The sequence below is a fragment of the Plectropomus leopardus genome, chromosome 9 (assembly GCF_008729295.1).
Source record: "Plectropomus leopardus isolate mb chromosome 9, YSFRI_Pleo_2.0, whole genome shotgun sequence".
NCBI lineage: Eukaryota > Metazoa > Chordata > Actinopteri > Perciformes > Serranidae > Plectropomus > Plectropomus leopardus.
In genome coordinates this window covers 13,189,430-13,212,828 of record NC_056471.1, presented here as the reverse complement: position 1 = coordinate 13,212,828, position 23,399 = coordinate 13,189,430, and the positions used below count along the sequence as shown (strand labels likewise).

The 23,399-nt window shown below is 39.0% G+C and overlaps 2 protein-coding genes across 3 annotated transcripts; both read left to right on the top strand.

Moving 5' to 3' along the window:
* Positions 1 to 188: 188 nt before the first annotated feature.
* LOC121948350 lies at positions 189 to 11,087 on the top strand. Of its 2 annotated transcripts, none has more exons than XM_042493734.1 (8): positions 189 to 597; positions 1,267 to 1,399; positions 3,858 to 5,007; positions 5,203 to 5,336; positions 5,465 to 5,628; positions 5,927 to 6,081; positions 6,367 to 6,452; positions 10,024 to 11,087. In XM_042493734.1, exons 1-8 carry the CDS (start codon positions 454 to 456, stop codon positions 10,863 to 10,865), a joined length of 2,808 nt encoding a protein of 935 aa, XP_042349668.1. In that variant the 5' UTR covers positions 189 to 453; the 3' UTR covers positions 10,866 to 11,087. The 2 variants fall into 2 exon arrangements, with proteins under 2 accessions (XP_042349668.1, XP_042349667.1); XM_042493733.1 differs by having other exon boundaries at positions 1,246 to 1,399.
* Positions 11,088 to 13,560: 2,473 nt separating this feature from the next.
* Positions 13,561 to 16,700, top strand: LOC121948405 (gap junction alpha-3 protein-like). Its single transcript, XM_042493800.1, has 2 exons — positions 13,561 to 13,799; positions 14,688 to 16,700. The coding sequence occupies exon 2, from the start codon at positions 14,706 to 14,708 to the stop codon at positions 15,777 to 15,779; it is 1,074 nt and encodes a 357-aa protein (XP_042349734.1). The 5' UTR covers positions 13,561 to 13,799; positions 14,688 to 14,705; the 3' UTR covers positions 15,780 to 16,700.
* Positions 16,701 to 23,399: the final 6,699 nt, after the last annotated feature.

The window sequence follows — 23,399 nt, the reverse complement described above, 5'->3', positions numbered from 1 at the left end:
GAAAAAATGCACCAAAACATTGCTTGCTAACCGTCAGAAAACAACAAGAATCCTTCTTTAAAATCGTTATAAAATTTCGGCTGAATGATAAGCTGAAGAAAGACCAGGACACCCGCCGCTCTTCCGGTGTGATTTAACCACAATCACTTCGCAGCGTTTTCAACATGGCGGACACCGGCATCCTCCGTGTTTGACATCTGTCTGTAGCGGAAGAAAGAGCAGGACAGCTTTCACCAGCTGGAAGCAGGAGGAAGAATTCATCAACGAGGACAAGGAGAAAACGAAGCTCCGGCATGAGAAACCTAACAATGTGAAGCTGGGAATAGCTAGCACCTTCACTGACATTTTCAACCTAGCTAGTTGGATAACCGGCTAGCTAGTAAGCTAAGGTTAGCCGGTAGCCGTGCAGTCAGAGACCGGGCCGCGGACCACCGCTGTCCCACCCACACGACCATGACTCCCTCACAGCAGCAGGTTGTCCACCGGCAGCTGCAACCGTCATTGATCACCCAGAGACTGCAGCTGACTTTAAAACTGTTCTTGCTAGAAAATGCCCGAAATACACTGGAACAAGAACTTCTGAACCTCACTAACAAGGTAAATGTCAGCGCCACTTTCCGAACATTTGACTTTATCATCATCTGCAAAGCGATTTAGCGATTTAGCAAGCTAGCTAACAATCCACGTGGGCAGATCCTGGTAACATTTCTCCTGACACAATTACAATTTGGCTAGTTAAGTAAACTTAGTTGACACAGATTTCTTAATTTTAGCGAAAGACGGATAAAGAATGTATGAAATTATTGCCAAACCTGCAAACAATGCAAATTTTCAGAACTGTTTTTTTGCAACTAATTAATTAGAAGATATCATAAAATTGTGATCAGTCATGTCATCCCCCAAAGATTTCTGATAATTTTCAGTTGGTCAACAAAAGTTGTTGATCAATTTAATGGTTATGCATTAAGAAGCATAACACTACATATCAACATTAGATCAGAAATACTTAATTGATCTCAAGGGGAAACTAGGACATGTTACAGTTACTCTCATACCATGTGTGGCTATAGATGAATTATATAAAAAATAGCTATAGAAATGAGAAGTATTCCAAAAACAGAGGATCATTATGCTGCAGTATAGGCTATAACACATTATAAATATAGAAGTACAAATGTTTTTTATTCATATTTTTGAATAATCACAAAGAATCTTTTCTTTTTTTTGCTGGTAACATCATTTCAGCTTGTCTCCCTTTTCCTTCAGGCCTATGAAGAGGTTCAAGGTTTCCTGAATTCAGCATGCCCAAATAGTGTTTTCAGCGATCTCACAAAGGCTCTGGATTTGAAATGTCAAGTCATGGACAAAGTCTCAGCTTTATTAAAGGACATCGCAGTTGGTAAGTCAAGAAGTAATCGTCCAATTTTAGCTGCTGATGTGACACTACAATTACTCATGGGAGAGACAAATGTACCAAATTTCTTAATACAGTATGAATGCCTTGTGCAATGATGGGGAGTAAGAAGTTACAGGTTACAGTGTTAAATAATGATATTACAAAATAAATAATTGAAATCTGTTACAGTCGCTGTGAAAATATTTGTAATGAAATTACATTTACTAATCAAAATGTTGGCGATTTAAAAGGGGTAACAGTTGAATGTACGTTTTTATGTAGGATATGTAGGATATGCTTATATTTAGGATATAACATGAATTCTGTTGCTTCGCATCTTTTCACCATGCAGGAATACCTTCTTTTGGCATATTTGCGGACAACGCAGCTCAGCAAAGCAGTTCATTCATTTGGCAGTATGTGCACAAATTTTGACCATTGTTTTTTATTCGTTCTCTTGTTTAAATTTGCACCGCCTCTTATCTGCCAATCAAATCAATCCTCATTTTTTTAAGCAACCTGAGTCTTGGCTGTGACCAGCCAGCCAAGCCATGCTTGCCTTATCTAACTCGCCACTTGGCTCGATTACCAGTGGTACTGGTGGAGAATTTAATGTTACCTGCAGAGTCTGCAGGTATGTAGCTGTGCATTGCTGAGTGAGATAAGTGTGATGGAAGTAAGATCAAAAGTAAATTTACCAGGAAGTGGTTAATAACAGGTTTACAGATTATGACAGCAACACCAGCACAGTGAGCTGCAGCATGTGCGCTGGTACAAAAAGGCAGTGGTGAAAGAACCATTTAGATCCCTTACTTCAGTAAAAGTACTAATACCACTCTAAAAATACTCTACAAGTAATCCTCTACAAGTATGTAAGTATTATTAATAAAAACTAGTTAATGTACTTAAAGTATTAAGAGTGCAGTAAAATGTTCCTTGTCATTGTTTTACTATTATATTTTTAGATGAATATTTTTGCTGCATTAATGTGTTGATGATCCAAGAGCTGATCAAGAGAGTTTATTTAGCTAAAGAAGTTAGAGAATTTTTTTCAACACAAAGAAACACTTTATCTCTTAGTTCATCACAAACATTCAAAATCAACACGTCTTGGCCCTGTTCACACATTTTCCTTGTACAAAGAGTTGCTCCTTGTGACGACTTACTAAAAATCTTTATGATTTATGATGTTTTCTTTGAATTCACCCTTACAATTAAGAATTGGGTATGGTAAAGATAGAAGTTATTCACAAAACATCTTAAAGTGATCACTGAGATATTTGGCAACTTGAAAAATGCATCAGGTCAGCCCTGATGACTTGGGTCTGTCTCAGTCTCATGTTGTGACGCAGTTCATTTCGTTTCGACTGGGCGTTCACACCTTGGAGGCTCACAAAAGGCGACTAATCACACCTTTTAAAAGCGTGCATCATACCTAGCAACAGGGTCAACCACACCTTCTCACTAAAGTAAAAATCTGTCCCTTCCTGTCTCTGAGTTGCTTTGAGAATTTGTCCAACTCTGTGAAGATTTGTGGTTTTCAGTGGACAGGACAGGCTGAAAAACTGTAATCTGAAAAGTAACTAAAGCTGTCAAACTAATATAATAGAGTAAAAAGTACAATATTTACCTTTAAGATGTAGTGGAGTAGAAGTAAAAGTTTGCATAACATGGACATTCTCAAGTATCTCAAATTTGTAAACAGGGAGGAAATCCAGGCACTCCAAATATGTGGAAAATAAGGAGGAATTACATTAAAAAGTCTTTATTGTAGTGGCTAAATAAAAAAAAAAAGCCAACATGTTTTGACCACTAAAGTGTTTTTAAAGCCCTGACAAAGACCAGCTTTTGTTGTTGGCTTTTTTAATTGTTTAGCCTCTGCAGTAAAGGCTTTTTAATGTAATTCCTCCTTATTCGCCACATTTTTGGAGTGCCTGCATTTCCCTCCTGTTTTCCTGCACCCAACACACATTTTTGAACTACATTTGATTATACAGAGCAGCCAGTCATCTCTCTCTTTATCTCAAATTTGTACTTAAGCAAATGTACTTAGTTACATTCCACCACTTCAAACAGGATCCACTGGTTTTGCGTTTGTTTGATGCAGTTTTATGACCGGTGAACTTTTTCAATTTATCGGCTATTGACAGACAGGCCAAAGTTAATTTTGGACCCCGCTTCAGTGCTGGTAATTTAACAATATTCCCTTCTGGGATCCGAAAAGGGCTTCTAACATTACTGTAAGGCTTTTGTTACCAGCGGTGAACAAGCTTTACACTGTACAGTTTGATTACATGTTACATTTTCAACTACTAATCTGTAACCGATTACATTTTAAAGGTAATATCCCGACACTGTTTATCCACCATCAGCATTACACATTACACATTTGCAGCACTCATTCATTTAACCAAACATTCTCTTGTTCTGCTTTTTTCTTTCTTTTTTTAAATCTTTACAGAGCACCAAGTTTGTGTTCAGCCTGTTGTCAGAAATGGAGTGCGAACAAGTCTGCTTCAGCCACTCAGAGACAGAGGGATCCTAATGACGGATGTTGTCAAGTTTGGGCCCATGTTGCAGAATTCGCTCATGTCAACCTCCATAGCCAAAGCAGCCCAGGTGCTTGGAGCCACACTGTCCCTCCAGCAATTGAAACATTTCCTCATTTCCCAGCCTGCAGCAGTCCAGCAAGATGACATGATATGCAGCGTCACGTCCAGCTACAACAGCGCCGTTGTGACTACGAGCTCATTTTCTCACTTAGAGGCTGAAGAAAAAGAACACAGTGTTGTTTTTGAGGAGGAACGCCCAGCAGATGCTGTGATTCTTCCACCTGTGATTATTGAGGGACCCAAGATTAACCCAGAGAGGCCGCCTCCACCACTACTACTACCACCTCCCATACAAGCTGTACTCCCAGAGATCAGTAATCCTAAACCAGTGAAAATAGCACCACTAATTAGATGGGGATGTGAGGATGATGTCCAGGTGCAACACCAAAAACAAACATCCTCTCAGCTGCTTCACTTCCTCAGAGTAAAAGCTAAAAACGTGGGTGCGCTAGAGGTCACTGTCACCGAGTGGAGTAAAAGTATGTCGCCACAGTCTCCCACCCAAAAAACACAAAGCTACCAGTTCAGACATGAAGTGACAGATGATCTGATCAATGCGCTATCGCCGAAAATGTTATGTGCAGACATTGAAAGCCGAGCCCCCATCTTCAGAGTAAAAAGAGTGGAATCAAGCGGCTCCCTGACCTACACTTGTGTGATTGCTACAAACACTGAATTGTGGGATATTGCAGACATCTTAACAGAGGTAGGAGAGGGAGACTCTAAACCTAGCCCCTTGGAAAGTAAAGACTGCCAAAGTGGTACATCTCAAGTAGAGAACTCCTGTCTTAACGTCCAGTGGGAAACCCAAAAAGAAACTGAACATGAGAGAAATTCTGCTGGTGCGAAAACCTCAGCAATCAACAGTATTACCATTCCCGAGTTCCAGATCCGGAGGTTTGAAGAGACTGAGGTTGTGGTGTCTCATATTGTCAGCCCGGGCAGCTTCTACGTCCAACAGTCAGGCTCTGCCACGAAGCTGCAGGCGCTTGTCACAGAGTAAGTCGTTCAGCATGGATTCTAATCGCTTGCCTGCTTTTTCTCAGCTTTTCTCACTGATTCTCTGATCACATTTACAGAACTTAAAGAGCCACTTATCCTTTTTTTTTTTTGTTCATTACGGCTTTCTTTGTAGATTTTTTTCTCTTTTTTTAATAATCCACATGTTTCTGGTTGTCATTATTTTTTTTGCAGCAGCTGGAAAGTCAGTAGTTCATATGCCGAGCAGAACTGCATTCCAGACATTGGAACCAAAGTAATGGGTTGGTTCCCTAAGCAAGAAAAATGGTGCAGGGCTCAGGTGACCAAGATATGTGGAGTGAGCAGAGGTAGGTCCAGTTTTGTGTGTTAGGGTGGTTGTGCATATGCATACCTCTAGATGGTAGCAGTGTCACTTTGCTTGCCACTTGGGAGTTTCTTCCTAGATCTTTTTTTCCCTCTATCTCTTGGATGTCAGATAATAATGTCACTGATGGTGCTGGGAGTGAGACATCCATCACGGTGGAGGTGAAGAGGCTGGACCATGGTGACACAGCCTGCCTGTCGCTGTTGAACATCAAGGAGCTGACCCCAGAAATGGCTGCTCTACCACTTCAGGCTGTACAGGTCTCACTGGCAAATGTTAGTGACCTTCTACATATATATATATATATATATAAACTGCGGTTTCTCTTGTGTATCTAGAGTATTGCATAACGCTTTCACTGATGAACACATTTTGATTCTTAGAATGCAGATTATCCCTCTCAGGATTTGCATACATGGAAATGGTTAGCACACTGTGCTCAGCTGCAAGAGTGCAGACTCAGACAACTGGCGCCTGTCCACGTGATTAGTCACAGTCTTATCTATTACTGTGATAAAGGAAATGATTTATCTCAGTTCATGGTTATTTTTTGTTTGTTTCCTCCCCCCCTAGGTGACGCCTGTGAATGGGAGTGATTGGTCTAAGGAGGCAGTGGACTGGTTCAAAGCAATGGTGCACAACAGAACACTCTTTGCCAGACTTTACCCACAGGGGCCCAAAGTTACTGTCGAGCTGTTCTTGGAAAAGGGAAAGCTCGGAGCTATGAGGTACTTAAGGATGCAACAGTTATTTAATACTGATTTGTAAATTTAGAATTAACAGAATTGTAAAAGGCAAAAAGCTGTCACTTCACTGATGTGTTTGTTTTTGCCATCAAGTGTGCCCTTTAGTTTTATTTTACCAGCTATAATTGCACAAGTTATGTTTTTGCTGAATTAACCAGTACAGTAACAGAATTTTATGTTGACCTTAATAAGTATATATACTGTAATATTTCATGACCAAAAGCTGAACAATTACTGAACTTTACTATGATATTATCTTCATCTCAGGAGGGGAGCATCACTGTCCTTGAGGCTGGCCCAAAACGGACATGCAAAACACAACAAACTGAAGAATGTCGGCCTCATGAAAAGCAGTAAGTAGAGTTACAGTTACAGTTTTATCCCAAATTTTGCAGCTACAGTAGGTGGCAGTATAGTCTGTGTGACCAAAGCAGCACTCACTTTCACTGACAGTCTTGTGTTTTGCTTTTTAGGCACTATGCAAATTAAAATGAGGAAACAGGACTCAGAGTGGGAGAAATTTCTTATCTCGTGCTATACTCAAAATAAGAATTCAGAGAGCAGGGAATATGCGTAGTTTTGGAAGTGTCTGGCTTGTTCGACAGACCAGTGTGAAATGTAAAATACAAATTTTTGGTCTAACAAGATGCACACAAATCTTAACACTGAAACATTTACTGATTCTTAAATGTGAGATAGAACATCCAGTTTTGATTGACCATCTGAACTTACAGTGGACTTTCTTTTTATATGGACAAACTGCTCTGATTGGCACTTTGCAGTACAAGGACAGGATATTTAAATGAAAGATTTGATATAAATTAAAATAAAACTGAAGTTATTGACTGTATTAGTAAACATTAAGTAGCATGTATCATCTTTCTTGTGTATTTTTATGTCCTACATTGCAGTTCATAAAGTCAAAGCTAAGTGTGTGTCAAGATAATGTTCTGTACAACATCACTGGAACTTACATTTTTTGATCTTTTTCTTTTCTTTTTTTTTTAACTTAAGATCCATTTTTTTAGAGTAACAATTTGTGACTATTTAGTTTAAATTATTGACCAAAAAAGTGTGCAACAAAGTTTTTTTTTAATGTGTATATGGTGTAATGGTATGGTATGGTATGGGGACATGAATAATCAGTTGTGGTGCATGTTGCTTTATTTAGTACACGTCCCCCTTTACTTTGTACTTTTCCTTTAAAATGAGGAGGTGTGTCTCAGGTCCTGGTTATTTCAGCCACTAGACGGTGCCAGTTCAGTCAAACCACCTGCCCTCTATTAAGTGATACTTCATCTGTCTGTGTGCCACATAGTAGGTCTTCTGTTATTTCATTTTTTAAGTATCACTTTCATTTCATAATATTCATTCTTAGAGCCTTGTTACCTTGCTTTTTATTCTTAAGTTCTTTTACAAAGGCAGATTTATTAGTTTACAATGTACACTATATCTCTTCTTTAATAATAAAACAGTTATCTGCAAGTGTGTCCTCTCTGTCTGTGTATATTGTGAAGTACTTAATCGTCTATGGAGGGAGTATAAATGAGGTTTAGTTCATTCAAAGAATAACCAGGCTATGCAAACCCTCCCACTACATCTGTCATACGTGACGCAGAAAGGCTCATGGCACAGTGAACTGCTGTAGGTCATCTGATAGTGTGTGACAAATGACCACATTGTGTTTTCACTACTGTAAATGATTGTTTCTACTGTTATAGGGAGGAGTTTGACCAGAACAAAATGTGCATTCTCACTTAATTATGAATTATAAATCTTAAAAAGCATTCACATACTGTACTAATACTCATTCATAATGAATACAGTATGATTTTTTCCCAGTATTTTCAGAGATTTTATGTAATTATCGATAATTTGGTGGCCACCTTGCTGTAACTCTGAGGACCCCCTAGATGTCACAGACCAACTGTTAAGACCCAGGCCCTACTAAATATATAAAATTGAGTTGCATGTTAAACTTGTGCTATATTGACATGTTGGGCAGTCTAAAGTGCCTTGTATAAACACACCTTTGTATGCTGCATACAATATTAAACTCTTAAAATAATAACTGACAGATTCGTATATTTCTTCATAATGTATTCATTTGACATGATTATAGGCTATTATCAGTATTGCATGCTGTAAATTAAATGGGTTGAAATTTATCTTTGCCAATATGTTGGCTCGTGTATTTTAAGACATTTCAATAAAAAAACAACAATAATTTGGCAGCCCCTGTGGTCGTGGACCCCTACTTTGAAGACCCATGATTTTTACAAAAGTAATTATTGGTCATATGTAGTTTAGTCCAAAAAAAATTGGTCACCCTGTAAAAACAGCACCTGGCACATAACACAACAATTTACAACAAGTTAGTTTAATCTTCATAGTTACAATATATTTGCTTAATTTGCAGCATTGTGGCATTTTCATTTGCAACACAGTTATGTTATGCAAAAATTATCTTGATAAAATGGGAAGACTGGTCTTGATCAAATCTTTTGTATAAATTTAAATCTTTTTGTATAATGAGCTAGGACTGGCTTTACTGGCTTTTATTCTCTGTAATGTTTTATATTAGTAAAACAGTTCATGTATTTTATGGATAAATCTGCAAACCTGTTAGTGACTGTGCTCTCGATGACAGTGCCTCAGGTCAAAAGCTTCCTTCACTTCCCTGCCCTGCCAAGCACAATAAATAATGTGGCAGGCTGAGGCCTTTTGTGTCCACACAGATTCCTTCTTTTGCCCGGGGTAGGCGGAAATCGAGGCGTTTGATCTGAATTCTAAAGAGTCTTGTTGCAGCCCAATAAAGGCTGCCATTGTATGTAAATAGTTTATATAAGAGCATATGACTGCTACGGTGCAGGGCACTGGCTAGTGGCGGAGGAATGATTAGCATTTTCCAAACGCATGGTGTTCTCAATCCAGCCTTCTGGCTCGCTAAAAAAACAAACAATATTTTAATTCATTTCTTCTTTGTACACATTTTTGTGTACCACCACAGCTGAAGGTAAAATGCTCTATCATTTCATTGTGTTTTGTACTAACGCTGAAGTGTGCAGTGAGGTCCGATTTTATGTGAGGGATAGCTGACATGCTCCATTTCCTCGACTTTACAATCACTTTCCATGTTGTTTAACTTATCATCACCCTTTACAGTAAGTTTATTTGAATGAATCAGCTTTTAAAGTGTGATATGAGTTTTTTTTTTTTTTTTTTTGGCAAATCTCGTGAAGTCTGTAGCCTCTCTTACAAATAACAGAGGTCTCTCAGTTGTCATCTCATAATGAGATGGATGTCTTGCCGGTTCCTTGGAGAAATTTGCTGGCAGTCTGTCAGTCTGTCTGCAACTGGGCTGTAGGTCAGTTTGGGAGTGCAGTATTAATACAGGGTGAGTAAATCACGTGGCTCGTCGAATGTTTCGCAATTGGCTTTGTCCCGTTGCGTCTTATGACGGCGCACGGCGGTAGGCCATCACCCCTGCTTTTATACGGCCAACTTGCTACTTGGCAATTCTTTTCTGTTGTTCCTCACTCTGCCAGCTTGATGCTCAGGCCAAACCTCAAGATGGTCATCTTTGGACCCGGTGCTGCTTACGCCGCTTGCACTGCTGGCTGAGCCTGGTAAACCTCTAAAAACTACTGTTACAATCAGAGTTATAGAGAAGAGTTAGATTTTTATTAAATTACTTATTATTAGTTGTTGTGGACGACAATTATAACTGAGTTATTAGAATTGATAACTTGTTGCTACAAATTTGACTTTTGTTCACTACAAATGGTGCATGTAGAAATGTGTCTAATATATTTTTCCTGAGAGACATTCTGACAATAGTCCCTAACTTTAAATTGTTATACAGCATTGACATGGTTCTAACAGTCTTGGCTTACATTCATGTAACCTTTTGTTAATTTGCAGACCTGGAGTCGAAAATGAACTGGGGGACCTTTTATGCCGTGATCAGCGGCGTAAACAGGCACTCTACTGGCATTGGACGCGTTTGGCTCTCCGTCATCTTCATCTTCCGCATCCTGGTCCTGGTGGTCGCTGCTGAGAGCGTTTGGGGAGATGAGAAGTCCGGCTTCACCTGCAACACCCAGCAGCCCGGCTGCAACAGCGTCTGCTACGACCAGTTCTTCCCCATTTCACACATCCGCCTGTGGGCGCTCCAGCTCATCCTGGTCTCCACCCCCGCGCTGCTGGTGGCCATGCATGTGGCCCACCGACGCCACATCGACAAGAAGATCCTGAAGAGGTCGGGCCGCGGCAGCCCCAAGGAGCTAGAACACATCAAGAGCCAGAAGTTTCAGATCACCGGAGCTCTGTGGTGGACGTACATGATAAGTATCATCTTCAGAATCATCTTCGAGGTGGCTTTTCTTTATATCTTCTACTTGATCTATCCTGACTTTAAGATGGTGCGTTTGGTGAAGTGTGACTCGTATCCATGCCCCAACACAGTGGACTGTTTTGTCTCCAGACCGACAGAAAAGACCATATTCACTGTGTTCATGCTGGCAGTGTCTGGGGTGTGTGTGCTGCTTAACCTGGCTGAGGTGATATACCTCATCGGCAGGGCTTGCAAGCGGTGTTTACGAGGCCCTGAGGATGAGTCCAAAGTAGCTTGGATAAGTCAAAGATTGTCCTCTTATAGGCAAAATGAAATCAATCAGCTGATAGCAGATCATTCTCTCAAGTCGAAGTTCACTGTGACCAAAAAGAGCCCGATTGAGAAGGGTGAAAGGTGTTCTGCTTTCTGAGACTCTGCCCCTCCTGTTCCTTTGAAACTAACTGACAGTAATCACACGTCCATGGAGCATGTTGCTCAGTCACGTATTCTGTATATCTGATCGGTAGCACACACATAGACCATTTATTTATGTTTTATTCAGTCAATCGCTTATCGATTCATCTGTTTTTTGTTAGTTGCTGTTGAAACTCGTCAAAACTATTTGGAGTCAGAGGTGAAGGTTAAAGGACCATACCAGTGTTTTGTTTTTTTAAAAAAAATGTAATCACATTTACTGCAAATGGGCATAGCTGATGATGGTGTCCAAAATTTGCCAAAGGCTCAAGTTTTTTGTGAGGTCTTAGTGGTTTCATTTGAAAATGATATGACTAATTTGGCTATGTGCAACGTTTCTTAAGTTCGAGAAACCATTTGTGTAATTGTTGCTTGATTATACAGTTCAAGCTATGGATCTGTTTGAAAATTCTGCAGGTGGGGCGCCTGGTGCCTCAGTGGATACAGCCGGCGCCCCATGTACAGAGGCTATGTCCTCGCTGCCGTGGCTGCAGGTTTGATTCTGGCTTTGGCCCTTGGCTGCATCTTGTCCCCTCTCTCTCTTCCCTTTTCACGCTTAAAACTGTCCCATTGATAAAAGGCAAAAACGCCCAAAAATAATCTTATTTAAAAAAAAAAAAGAAAATTCTGGATGTCAGTTTGTAGTGAAAGTGCTTCACTAAAAGGACTAGGAATAGTCATTATCAGGTTTTAAAAGTAAACAGATTAAAAGCTATTTAGTATATAAAAACAGTAAATACAGTGTAGATAAAGGTGAGAACAGTAAAAGTTAAAGTAAAGTAAATTAAAACTGATAAAACTATATTTCAAATGGTACTTAAAGGAGATCCCTGACCTTGCCAACCTGATTTCCTCCGAAGGATCATCCCAGAGCCTCGAGTCCCTGTAATGCAACAAAACTTTACATGAAAAGTATGGGTCGCACATTTTACAAAGTTACCTGAAGTCTTTAACGAATTCATTTTCATATTTTATTTTATTTATTTAAAAGGGACCATTTGCAGTTTAAAGACAGGACAGATGATGATTGTCACACTTCATTTTAAGAAGGCTTCCCAGACAGCGCAAAACCTAAGAAACTACCAAAAAAAAAAAAAAAAAAAAAAGAAGAAAGATACAATTTTGGAGTATGCTAATTAGTAATACATGACTTTTGGTAAATTGGCCAATATGTGCAACAACACTGGCATGATCCTTTAAAGAAGCAAAGATTACAGTAAAGATTAAAATGCTGGACAGAAAGTAAACCTTTTATTTACATCGATATTATTGTTCATGTGTGCCATATTTACTTACAGCCGGAGTCAAAGCTGTGGGTAAAGGGGCATTTAAAAGCCAGGTAATGTCAGTAACAGCCCTTTAAGACCATAACAATATTCTTAAATTATTCTTTAAATTTTAACAGTTTTAGTTATTTGACTTTGCTAAACTTTGTGCGTAGAGCTGTAACTATTATGTAACTTGGCATACTGCTATGGAAACATCATAACAGTTGGTGCTAGAGAACCAAAGAAAGTTTTAAAATACTGTCCAGATATGGACATCTGTCATTGGATATTATCGTTCCCCGAGTGATTAAAAAATACGATTAATTTGAAAACAGTTATCCACAAACCTTTCTCTACTACTGACCTATTATTAATATTTGTTATCTCTACAGAGTAGTCATAATGGTGCACAGAGCAAAAGTTCATATCAATAAACCTTATAAAATCCCGATACTGTACATATGTCTTTGTATATCTTTGTATTCTATTGTAAATACTGCATACTTACTTCTCTCTAGCTTTTCTGTTTGAGATCATGCGTTTTATTTTTGTTTACAAAAAATGTTTGAAGTGGATCTACATTGTAACCAACAGTTGCACTTGCTTCCCTTAATTTTATATAATATTTTAGATATTATTCAGTATCTCTCTGGTCCTGAAAACATGATGTCTCATACGCTGGTATTTATTTATAAAGTTATATACATTTTAGCGTACATACAAAAACCCTGGTGTGGACATTTATACCTAAATGTACATATATGAATGAATACCCTGGTAAACAATCCGGTTAATATAGAATATAGGTTGAAACTTCATATGTGTACTACATAATATAAAGAAATAAACTGCCTGATGATTTGATGTTATTTGAAGTTATTAAGCATATATACAACATCTGAGTTTTTTTCCCAGTAGTTGTACTAAATGGGTAAAAATTGACATTTGTCAAAGGACTGTAATGTGAGTAATGATATAAACAATGTTTTTTAATACTTTGACTGGGGCCCATCTCATTACTGGTATGTCAAAACTTTTCTCCCTCCCCTCACTGTGATTTGTAACTTGATACAAATGGCTACTCATCTCCAAATCGTGCCCCCCATGATAGGAGAGACCCTCGTGCTATATTTAGACCACTTGTGGCGAGACAGACTTAGTGGATACCCTCATTGGCCAGCTGCCCCGTCACTCACTGTAACAGGCGAGTAGGGGGGCTTTAATAGTTTACATTAGAGAGTGTACCCTGTGCCAAATTTAACCACAGAGGGGAGGGGAGGAGGGAGTTTGTTGAGGGAGGGCAGGCCGGACATGGTCGAGAGTGTGTCCAGCACGTTACGTGTGTGTGTGTGTGTGTGTGTGTGTGTGTGTGTTGTGGTCAGTGGAAGATCCCGAGGCCTGGATCCTGACTCCTGCCTGAGCTGTATCTGAAGACTTGAGTCGGTGGGTTTGTCGGTGTGGAACGGAGGTTTGCGGCCAGCAGAAGTCCACTTTTCCTGTCCATTCAAGGGCATTGCTGGGGGCCTGAAGATTTGCACTGAGGCCTGTCAGTGAAGCAAGCGGCCTCATGGACCCTCGAAGACGTGTAGGGATTCACCGCGGGGGATGCATAAGCTGACGAGGTGAGTTTATCAAGTAAGTGTAACTCGTCTGTGATTATTTGTGAAGTTGAAACTGTGTGCCTTTTAAGGAATTAAAGTTTTGACAACTTACTCAGGGTGCATCTTGTGGTTAAAGGCTATCATTTGTTTACAGGCTATCTGGTGTGGCAACACAGCAAGTAGCCATCCACACCTCTAATCTTTTTTCTAATAATATTCTTAAAATTACTGTCTTTTGTTATGTGGGACCACATAATCTAAGGAGTATACTTGGTTAAAATTGAAACTTTGTCTACAGCTGTTAAAACACTAGCTAGGTTTATTAGTGGTGGCTCCCTTAACATCTTTTTATCTGCCACATTTCAGAAATTACCACAATTGATTCTCCCTCAGAGTAGCAAACCGTGATTGTGCCGTTCTGCTACTGTACAGAACATTCGTCAAAAGTAGAATATATTTATACCGTGATGTGTTACGGGAGCTGACAGTAGCGACATTACTCAACAGTTTCTAATTCGCACTTCCACTTCTGCCTGGTGTGTGATTTCACCTCGTCTGTGGATCAGGTTGCCGTGGCTCAGGCCGTGAAGGCCGGTAGCCGCGGAGTCATGACTGGAACCTGTCTTCCCCCCTGTCCGCACATGCCAAATATATACCCACCTAAAGTAAATATAATCCTGTCTGCGTCCACGTGGAAAAGGCCACTACCTGCTCAGGCGGAGCAAACACCCTCAGTTGTACACTCGGTTAGCAGCTTGGCTCCCTGGAGACTCATTTGAGCTCTGCTGAAGACGTTTTAGAGAATTTGCTGGATCACTGAAGCCGACTTTTACCACTGGATTAATATAATTTCATGAGTCACAAATCAAATCACCTATTTTCGACTGCTTTTTCTACCTCCACTCCCAGGTCTGAGCTCACAACGCCATGGGGGACTGGAACCTGCTGGGAAAGCTTCTAGAAAAAGCCCAGGAGCACTCCACTGTGGTGGGGAAGGTGTGGCTCACTGTCCTGTTCATCTTCCGCATCCTGATCCTTAGCGCCGCAACAGAGAAAGTGTGGGGCGACGAGCAGTCGGGCTTCACTTGCGACACCAAGCAGCCCGGTTGCGAGAATGTCTGCTATGACATCACTTTCCCCATCTCCCACGTCCGCTTTTGGGTGCTACAGATCATCTTTGTGTCCACACCAACGTTGATCTACTTGGGACACATCCTCCACCTGGTGCGGATGGAGGAAAAGCAGAAAGAGAAGGAGAGGCACCATGCACATCATTTAGAAAAGCAGGGCCTTATTGTGGAAGGAAAGCACAAGAAGGCTCTGGTGAGGGACAACAAGGGACGAGTGCGTCTGCAGGGGGAGCTCTTGCGGACATATGTCTTTAATGTGATCTTTAAAACTCTGTTTGAGGTCGGCTTCATTGTGGCTCAGTACCTCCTGTATGGCTTTGAGCTGAGGCCCATGTACACATGTGACAGGCCACCCTGCCCCAATGTTGTTAACTGCTACATCTCACGCCCCACAGAGAAAACCATTTTCATCATCTTCATGCTGGGAGTGGCCAGCGTGTCTCTGTTCCTCAATCTCATCGAGATCTACCACCTGGGCTTCACCAAGTGCCGCCAGGGCATCACCTTCAGGAGAGGTGAGTCCCCTGAGAGTCTCCCCAAGGAGCCCAAGGAGCCCACGGTGCCGTACGCACCCAGCTTTGAAGATTACTTCCACCAAGTCCAGCCGGCTTACCCGCCCGCCCCCAGCTACGACCTCTCTCCTCTGTCTGATGGCACAGACTCGTCCTTCCACCCCTACCACAGCAAGGCGGCCTACAAGCAGAATAAGGACAACTTGGCGGTGGAAAGGAGCAGCAGCAAGCCAGAGGAATGTGACCTGAAAGGAAAGAAGGGAGCAGGATCGGCCCCTGGGTCACCTACGCAGGCCAGGCCCGGTCGCAGTGCCAAACACAGCAACAACAAGACTAGAATAGACGATCTGCAGATATGAGGAGGTTTATGTTTCTCTGAGGGTGTCTTAAATTGCTGTGAGGGGATCGTGTGTTGTTTGGAAGCATTCTCACATGCTGTACCGACGCCCCCCCTTTAAGATGGCCCAGGTTTGACTCATTCCAGCTTTGACGAGAGTGACATTTATAGGGCAGACGGGGAAGCAGCAGTTGTACAATTATGTGTAAAGACTGCTGTGGGTCAATAATCACATTTGTAATGAGTTTAGACTTCTGCAATGAAGCTCTGCTCCATTGAGAAGTGTCCCAGCTGGCTTTTATTTAAAAAAAAACAAACGTATTGGATTAAACATTAGACCATAGCATTAATGGTATACAGAACACCATCTGTGGTAACACCATATTTTCAGTGAATGTTGTGAAGATATTTTTTTTTTAATCGATTTATGTATGAATTTATCCACTACTAACTACTGTAACTGAGAACCTACCAAATCAACAAAAAATAGTCTGCTCAGGTTTTACATGAATGTGAATGAACCCAAAAAATGCACCTCCAGGTATCAAGTTGCCCAAACTTTGGGAACAGAATCCAGGGCAGAAACTTGCTCAGCGCTGGCCTGACCTCATTTGAGGATATCAGATAGGAGCGAATAGTTAAATTTAACTTCCTTTAACTGTTTTGAGGTCACCATTTAGCATAGTTCACTTGCTTAGACTTGAAGTGAGAAGTTGTGCAATACCTGACAGCACATTGGACACTGGAAATACTGTAATTCTAGGACGCGCCTCAAAAAGAAATTGCACTGGTCTCAGGAGTTCAACACATTTGTGCTGCCTCTTTTTTGTTGTGACAGCCAGCGAGCACATAATTATAAGCACATTGTTTTGTTTATCTGTGTTTATACTTGTGTTTGTGCCGTTTGTTTTCTGTAAAGCACTTGGTGACAACCATATTTGTAAAACTGCTTGAAATAAATCTGTCTTAAATTTGCAAAGTTAGCAGTGCGTTTATAATCTTGAGTCTTTATCACACAAAAATTGGAGTCATTTATCTGTGACACATGTTGCAACTGTTGTTTTATATTCCTGAAACAAATAAATCAAGATAAACTCAGGAGGAGAAATGAGAATATTGGTAATATTTATAGACACATTAGCTTGGACATATAGAAGCTGTGCAGACATACAGAATCTTTGTTTTTTTAAACTTTTTAAATGCTGAATGCCTGAAATTAGAATCTAACAGATGTAGTTTTAGTCATCGCTATCCACCCACAAACATTTCAACGTGTTCAAAACTGACGCGCTTGAACGGGAATAAACATGTCATGTGTAAAGACTTTGCTGTCTGCATATCCGACACATGCTTGTCTTACACTTGTCTGCCGGGAAAACACACCACGCAGGCACCCGTGGTATGGAAACTTGAAATTAATGGCATAGCATGTTCATGACGAGGAAGTTGTCCCATAACTTTGGAGTGGTACATCCATCATTTTCTGTCAATGCTTGAGGGGAGAAAAATAGACTTTTAACTTAAATGTATTAAAACAAAAGAGTACATTCTCTGAAAAAAAATCTTGATGTGCTGAGATGTGATGGAGTGCAGTCTGGGAAAACCTTTCTTATATTTTAGTGTGTTGTGGTGCCAAAAACAATGTGTCTCAATAGTCTTTGATTTTAAAAAAAAATATGCCACGTCAACTTTTAAAAATGAGAATAAAACACAAAGGCTACTCAAAGTTGTTTTAAGACATACATCATCTTAAGATGTAATAAAGCGATCATCTTTGAGAAAAGGGATTTCTGTGTTTTTGAAATGTTGACAGATGAATAGAAGAATCATGCATATAGATGGATATCCAGAACTTTGAAATGCAATACTTGTAGTGTAAGGCCAACATTTCAAACTCTTGTTGCATCAGGGCTTTGTAATCTAAAGGTTTGTAGTTTGAGCGAATCACGTAATAAATGTCTGTGATTTGTTAACATTAGATGACATGGAGCAGTTTGCTCTTTTCGTGTAAAACTGCCATGGCTTTGATCAGTGTTGGCCTTTATGTTTTGTAGCTCTGCTAGTGGAATTAATAGCAGCATGATCACCTCTGACACTCGTGACTTCACAAGAATGGTGATTTCAGTGCAGTTCATCTGAGGGAATGTACAAGAATTACTTGGGTGGGGAGACAGGCTGAACATTATGTTTTCAAAAAGTATGAACAGAACAATTACAACATTCTCCCTCACAATATATAAATTGGTGCAGGAATGAGTCCTAAAACTTGGAAATGAGTAAACATCTGAGCACCTCCAAGTTCTTCATCTCAAAGTCAATTGTTTTTTAAATTTTTTTCCCCCTTTTTTGTTGGATGTAGGTGTTGGTGAACACAGGCTGAGGAGACTTTCACATTTTGCTCTAAGTCATAAAATATGTCAGTACATTTCCCAGTTGTGAATTTTAAAGCTTTTATCTGTCTTAAAAAGGCTATTGGTAACAAGTGGCTGAATGAGACAACAGAACATCACAGCCTTGTTGTGGTAGTAACATAAAGTCGTGCGACCGTGTTACAGTTCATTTATAGCCTAACTTAAGCTTTTTTTTATGTCTGACAATTGCACCGTTGCTTCAAAATTCACAAAAGTTGTGTTTATATGGGAATATGATCTTGCTGTGCAAAATGTTAAAGTATCATCAACATTTGCTTGCTGCAGAGCTTATTTTCTGCAATAGTCCAACATCCAGTGGAAAAATGTTTTGACAAGAGAACCAGAGCGATGCTAACTGGTCAAATGCATTTTGTCACAAAAAAAATAATAAAAGATGTGTAACCTAATTTAAACCTTAAAACTGTTTTGAATAGGATATGTGCCAAATTAGATAATGCCAAAAAATATCTGGTGGCAAGCGACTTCTTGCATCATATGGGTTGTTTTGTTTTAAAAAGCACATACGAATGAGAGAGGCAGAAAACGTCATATGCCAGTATGTTGCATAACAACGTCGTATGAATGTATATTGTGAAATGGCATTTGAAAAATGATGCAAACATCAAATAGTATTGTATGCCAATTAAAAAATAATCAAAACGTCATTGTATAGTATGTAGTTCAAAAAATGATAAAAACACCATACTATTGTACGTTGTTCAAAAACTGATAAAAACATCATACTATTGTATGTCGTTCAAAAAATGATCACAACATCATACTGTAGTATGTTGTAACGCAGGTTGGGCTAATGGCTCCATGCAGTAGCCTCGTGGCCACGCCCAGGTTATAAACATCCGGAAGAGGTCTGTTCACTTCCTGTTTTCCCTGATCTCACCTGACTGTTTCGTAGTGACAAACGGAGCTGAGCACACAGTGTTCCCCACACACATACGGACTTTTTCACCCTTGTCCAGCGGTGAGTTATATCTGCATGTTTCGTAAAGGTTCTCGCCAGTTAAGCTGGTTATCAGATCATATATTGTGTGTTCGTTTGCCAATGTGTCCCGCTAGCTTAGCGGTTAGCGGTTAGCATCGTACTGTGGCTGTATGGACTAAAGCTACTGCTAGCTTCAGCTACCACTGTTCATTTTACGTTGTATAATCTTCATGTTGGTTAGAAGCTGTTAGCCTAGCAGTTAGCATCACGGTTGACAATGCATTGATTTGTATGTGAGTGAGTTAGCTACTGTTAGCTTCACAGTAAGCCATATTGCCACTCAGTGTGGATGTTACTGACTCTATTCAACCTGTAAATGAATATATTGTTGAGTTATCTCACTATAACTTGAGTAATTGCATATTTTGATGTTAGCCTTAACTTAAAGGTGCCTCTGCTTTTGATGAACATGATTTTTATCTTGTTAATATTTTGCTGTTGTACAACAACAATAGAGATATTGATTGATTTATTATTCTTCATGACCTCTCCAGGTCAGGTTTTTTTTGGATGGACTGTTGATGATGGCGAGCTACCCGCCAACACTGGAGTCCTCTCCTCCCTCAAAGTGTGGTAGGAACACGTACTCTGGAACTTGAATGAACCGAAACTAACCGAACTGAACTTGAATGAACTGAAAAGAAAAAAAAAACGGAAGCAAACACATCTATACTGGAATCAATGGACTGAACTTAAAGGCCTATATTTATTTTTGTTTGTATTTATGTTGATTTAAGTTGTTAAAGTTTATAATATATATCATTTGAACATAACTTGCCTCCTGTCTCTGTATTCACACACATTGGGCTCAAACTACTTACTTAACCACTCACCTGTTATCTTCTGTGTGGTCCTAGTCCATCTGAACATTTGTCACCTTATAGTATGTCGTTCAAAACATGATGAAAATGTCAGAGCACAGTGTGTCATTCAAAAAATGATCAAAACATCACTCTATAGTATGGCGTTCAAAAAAATGATTAAAACGTCCTAGTATAGTATGTCATTTGAAATGCGATGAAAATGTCATAGTATAGTATGTTGTTAAAAATGATCAAAACGTAATAATAACTTTGTTGTTAAAAAAATGGTTAAAAAGCCATAGAATAGTATGTCTATCAAAAATGGTGAAAACATCATACTATAATATGTCAATTAGAAAATAATCAAAACATCACAGTATAGTATGTTTTTCAAAAAACTATAAAAACCTCATCTTATAGTATGTCGTGAAAAAAAGATCAAAACATCACTATAGTCTTCTTCGACATGCTATACCATCACGTGTCTCCACAAGCTATAATATGTCGTTTTCAGCCATGTATTCGACATAAAAAAAACTGACAATTTTCCACAATACAAAAGTCATTTCCGGCCATTTTTTTGGCATGGTATATTGCAACATTTTTGGCAATTTCTGTGATATGCTATACTATGATGTGTCTCTATGAGTTATAATACATTTTCAGCCGTGTTTTCGACATGCTACATTATGGCATTTTTGCCTTTCTTTTGACATGGAATACTATGATGTGTCTTGACAAACTATAATATTTTGTTTTTAGCTATTTTTTTGACATGTCAAAATTTGACGTTTTTCGACATACTTTACTATTTTATTTTCAGCCGCTTTTTTCAACATGCTACTTTAAGATGTTTTTGGCCTTATATTCAACATGGTATGCTATGACGTGTCTCGACAAGCTATAATATAACTTATTCAGATGTTTTTTTCGACATGTCAAAGTCTGATGTTTTTGACATACTATACTATGTTGTTCAAGCCGTTTTTTTCGACACGCTATATTATGATGTTCTGGGCCTTTTTTTCAACATCTATGAAGTGTCTTTACAAGTTATATGTCGTTTTAAGCCATTTTTTTGACATGCTATACTATTATGTTTTTTTCCCCAATTTTTCAGGATTTGATCATGTGTATCTACAAGCTATAATATTTCGTTTTCAGCCACTTTTTCGACATGTCAAAATATGACCTTTTTCGACACACTGTACTGTCGTTTTCAGCCGTTTATTGACATGCTATATTTTGACGTTTTTGGCCTTTCTTTGATATGGTATACTATGATGTGTCTCCACAATCTTTAATATTACATTTTCACCCATTTTTCCAACATGTCAATATATGACGTTTTTTGACGTACCATACTATGCTGTTTTCAGCGATTTTTTCGACGTGCTGTATTATGTTTATGGACTTTTTTTTGTCATGCTATATGATGACGTCTTTTGCCTTTTTTTCCAACATGCTATACTATGACCTGTGTCTACAAGCTATGATATGTCATTTACAGCCATGTTTTTCGACTTGTCAAAATTTGACTATTTTCGGCATATTACACTATGTCGTTTTTTTCGACATGCTATATTGTGATGTTTTTGCTGTTTTTTTGACATGCTACACTATAATATGTCTCCACAAGCTATCATATTTAGTTTTCAGCCATTTGTCCGACATGTCAAAATTGGACCTTTTTTCGGCATACTATATTGTTTTCAGCAATTTTTTTACTTGTGAAAATTTGACGTTTTTCGACATACTATACTATGTCGTTTTCAGCCATTTTTCCGACATGCTATATTATGCCGTTTTGGGCCTTTTTTTGGCATCTTATACTATAATGTCTTTCTCCAAAGTGTAATATGTTGTTTTTCACTTTATCGAGATGCTATAACATTTTTTGGACATGCTATACTATGACGAATATGCATGCCATAATATTTCATTTTCAGCTATTTTTCTGAAATTTGATGTTTTTCGCCAGGGTGTCATTTTCAGAAAAATTTTCGACATGCCATATTATGACATTTTTGGCCTCTTTTTTGACATGCTATACTATGACGTGTCTCCACAAGCTGTAATATTTTGTTTTCAGCAATTTTTTTGTCAAAATTTGATGTTTTTGACATACTTATACTACGTCCTTTTCAGCCACTCTTTGACATGCTGTATTATGACATTTTTGGCCTTTTTTTCAACATGCTATACTATGACATGTCTCTATCAATTATATGTCGTTTTCTGAAATGTTTTCGATATGTCAAAATTTTATGTTTTTTGCCAGATTATATGTCCTTTTCAGACACATTTTCGACATGCTACATTATGACGTTTTTGGCCTTACTTTACTATGATGTTTCTCCACAATATATATAATATTATTCATATATATTTTTTCAGCTACTTTTTCAACCATAAATAAATAAATAAATAATAATAAAAAAATATACATTGTTAAGTGATGCAAAACAGTACAAGACAAGTTAGACGTATGACAGACAGAAACAATGAACAAAACTGCAATACAATACAATAATACAATACAATACAACAATACTGTGTGCAAACACTTGGACAACAGAACATGGACAAACAAAAAGATGTGGGAACTAATAACATATTGTAGCAGTTGAGTGTGTGTCTATGTCTATGTGTGTTGGTGCATGAGTGTGTGTGTGTGTATGAGTGTCTGGTGTGTGTGTGTGTGTGTGTGTGTGTGTGTGTGCATGTGTGCCTTGTTGAGTTTGAGGGTAAAAATGGGGAATGATTTAAAGAGTGACGGGATGACAGCCTAGCAGTCCTCTTTTAGGAAGGTGGTATTGTATGTAAAGAAGAAATGGCTACTTGTTTAAATGATAATTATGGAAACTTTTCCCACACGCTTAAAGTGAGAAAAAAAACTGTACAAAAATGCTAATAATAATAAAACTCCTCTTCCTCTCTCTAACTTTTTCCCCTCCCCTCCCCTATTATCCATAATTTCATCTATACCTTTTTTCTTTCCCCCCTTTTATTATTTATTTATCTATTTTGCTTTTTTTCATTTTCCCTTCTCTCCCTTTTCCATCTTTTTTTCTGTAAAATTTTCTTTCTTAAAATTTCAATTGTGTTGTGTTTGTAATTGTGTGGGTGGCTATCTAACCTCAGTTGCCCTCAGACCCTGCGGAGGGAGCCGGCCGATGGATGTACCTCCCATGCCTCCTGATGAACTCTCTACCCTTTTAAACAACCCCCAGACCCTAAAAGGAGGAAGTCTGTCGGCATGGGTAGAGGTTCAATAGGTTTAATGCCTTTGTTTCCAAAAATAGAATTATTTTCTTGTAATATTTACTTCCTTTTTTGTTTTAAAAATTGACAAAGGGAAAGTGGGGTGGGAACCAGTAGAGGTCAAAAGGGGCAATGCGTGACCTTAAATTGGGGCTAGGGGCCCA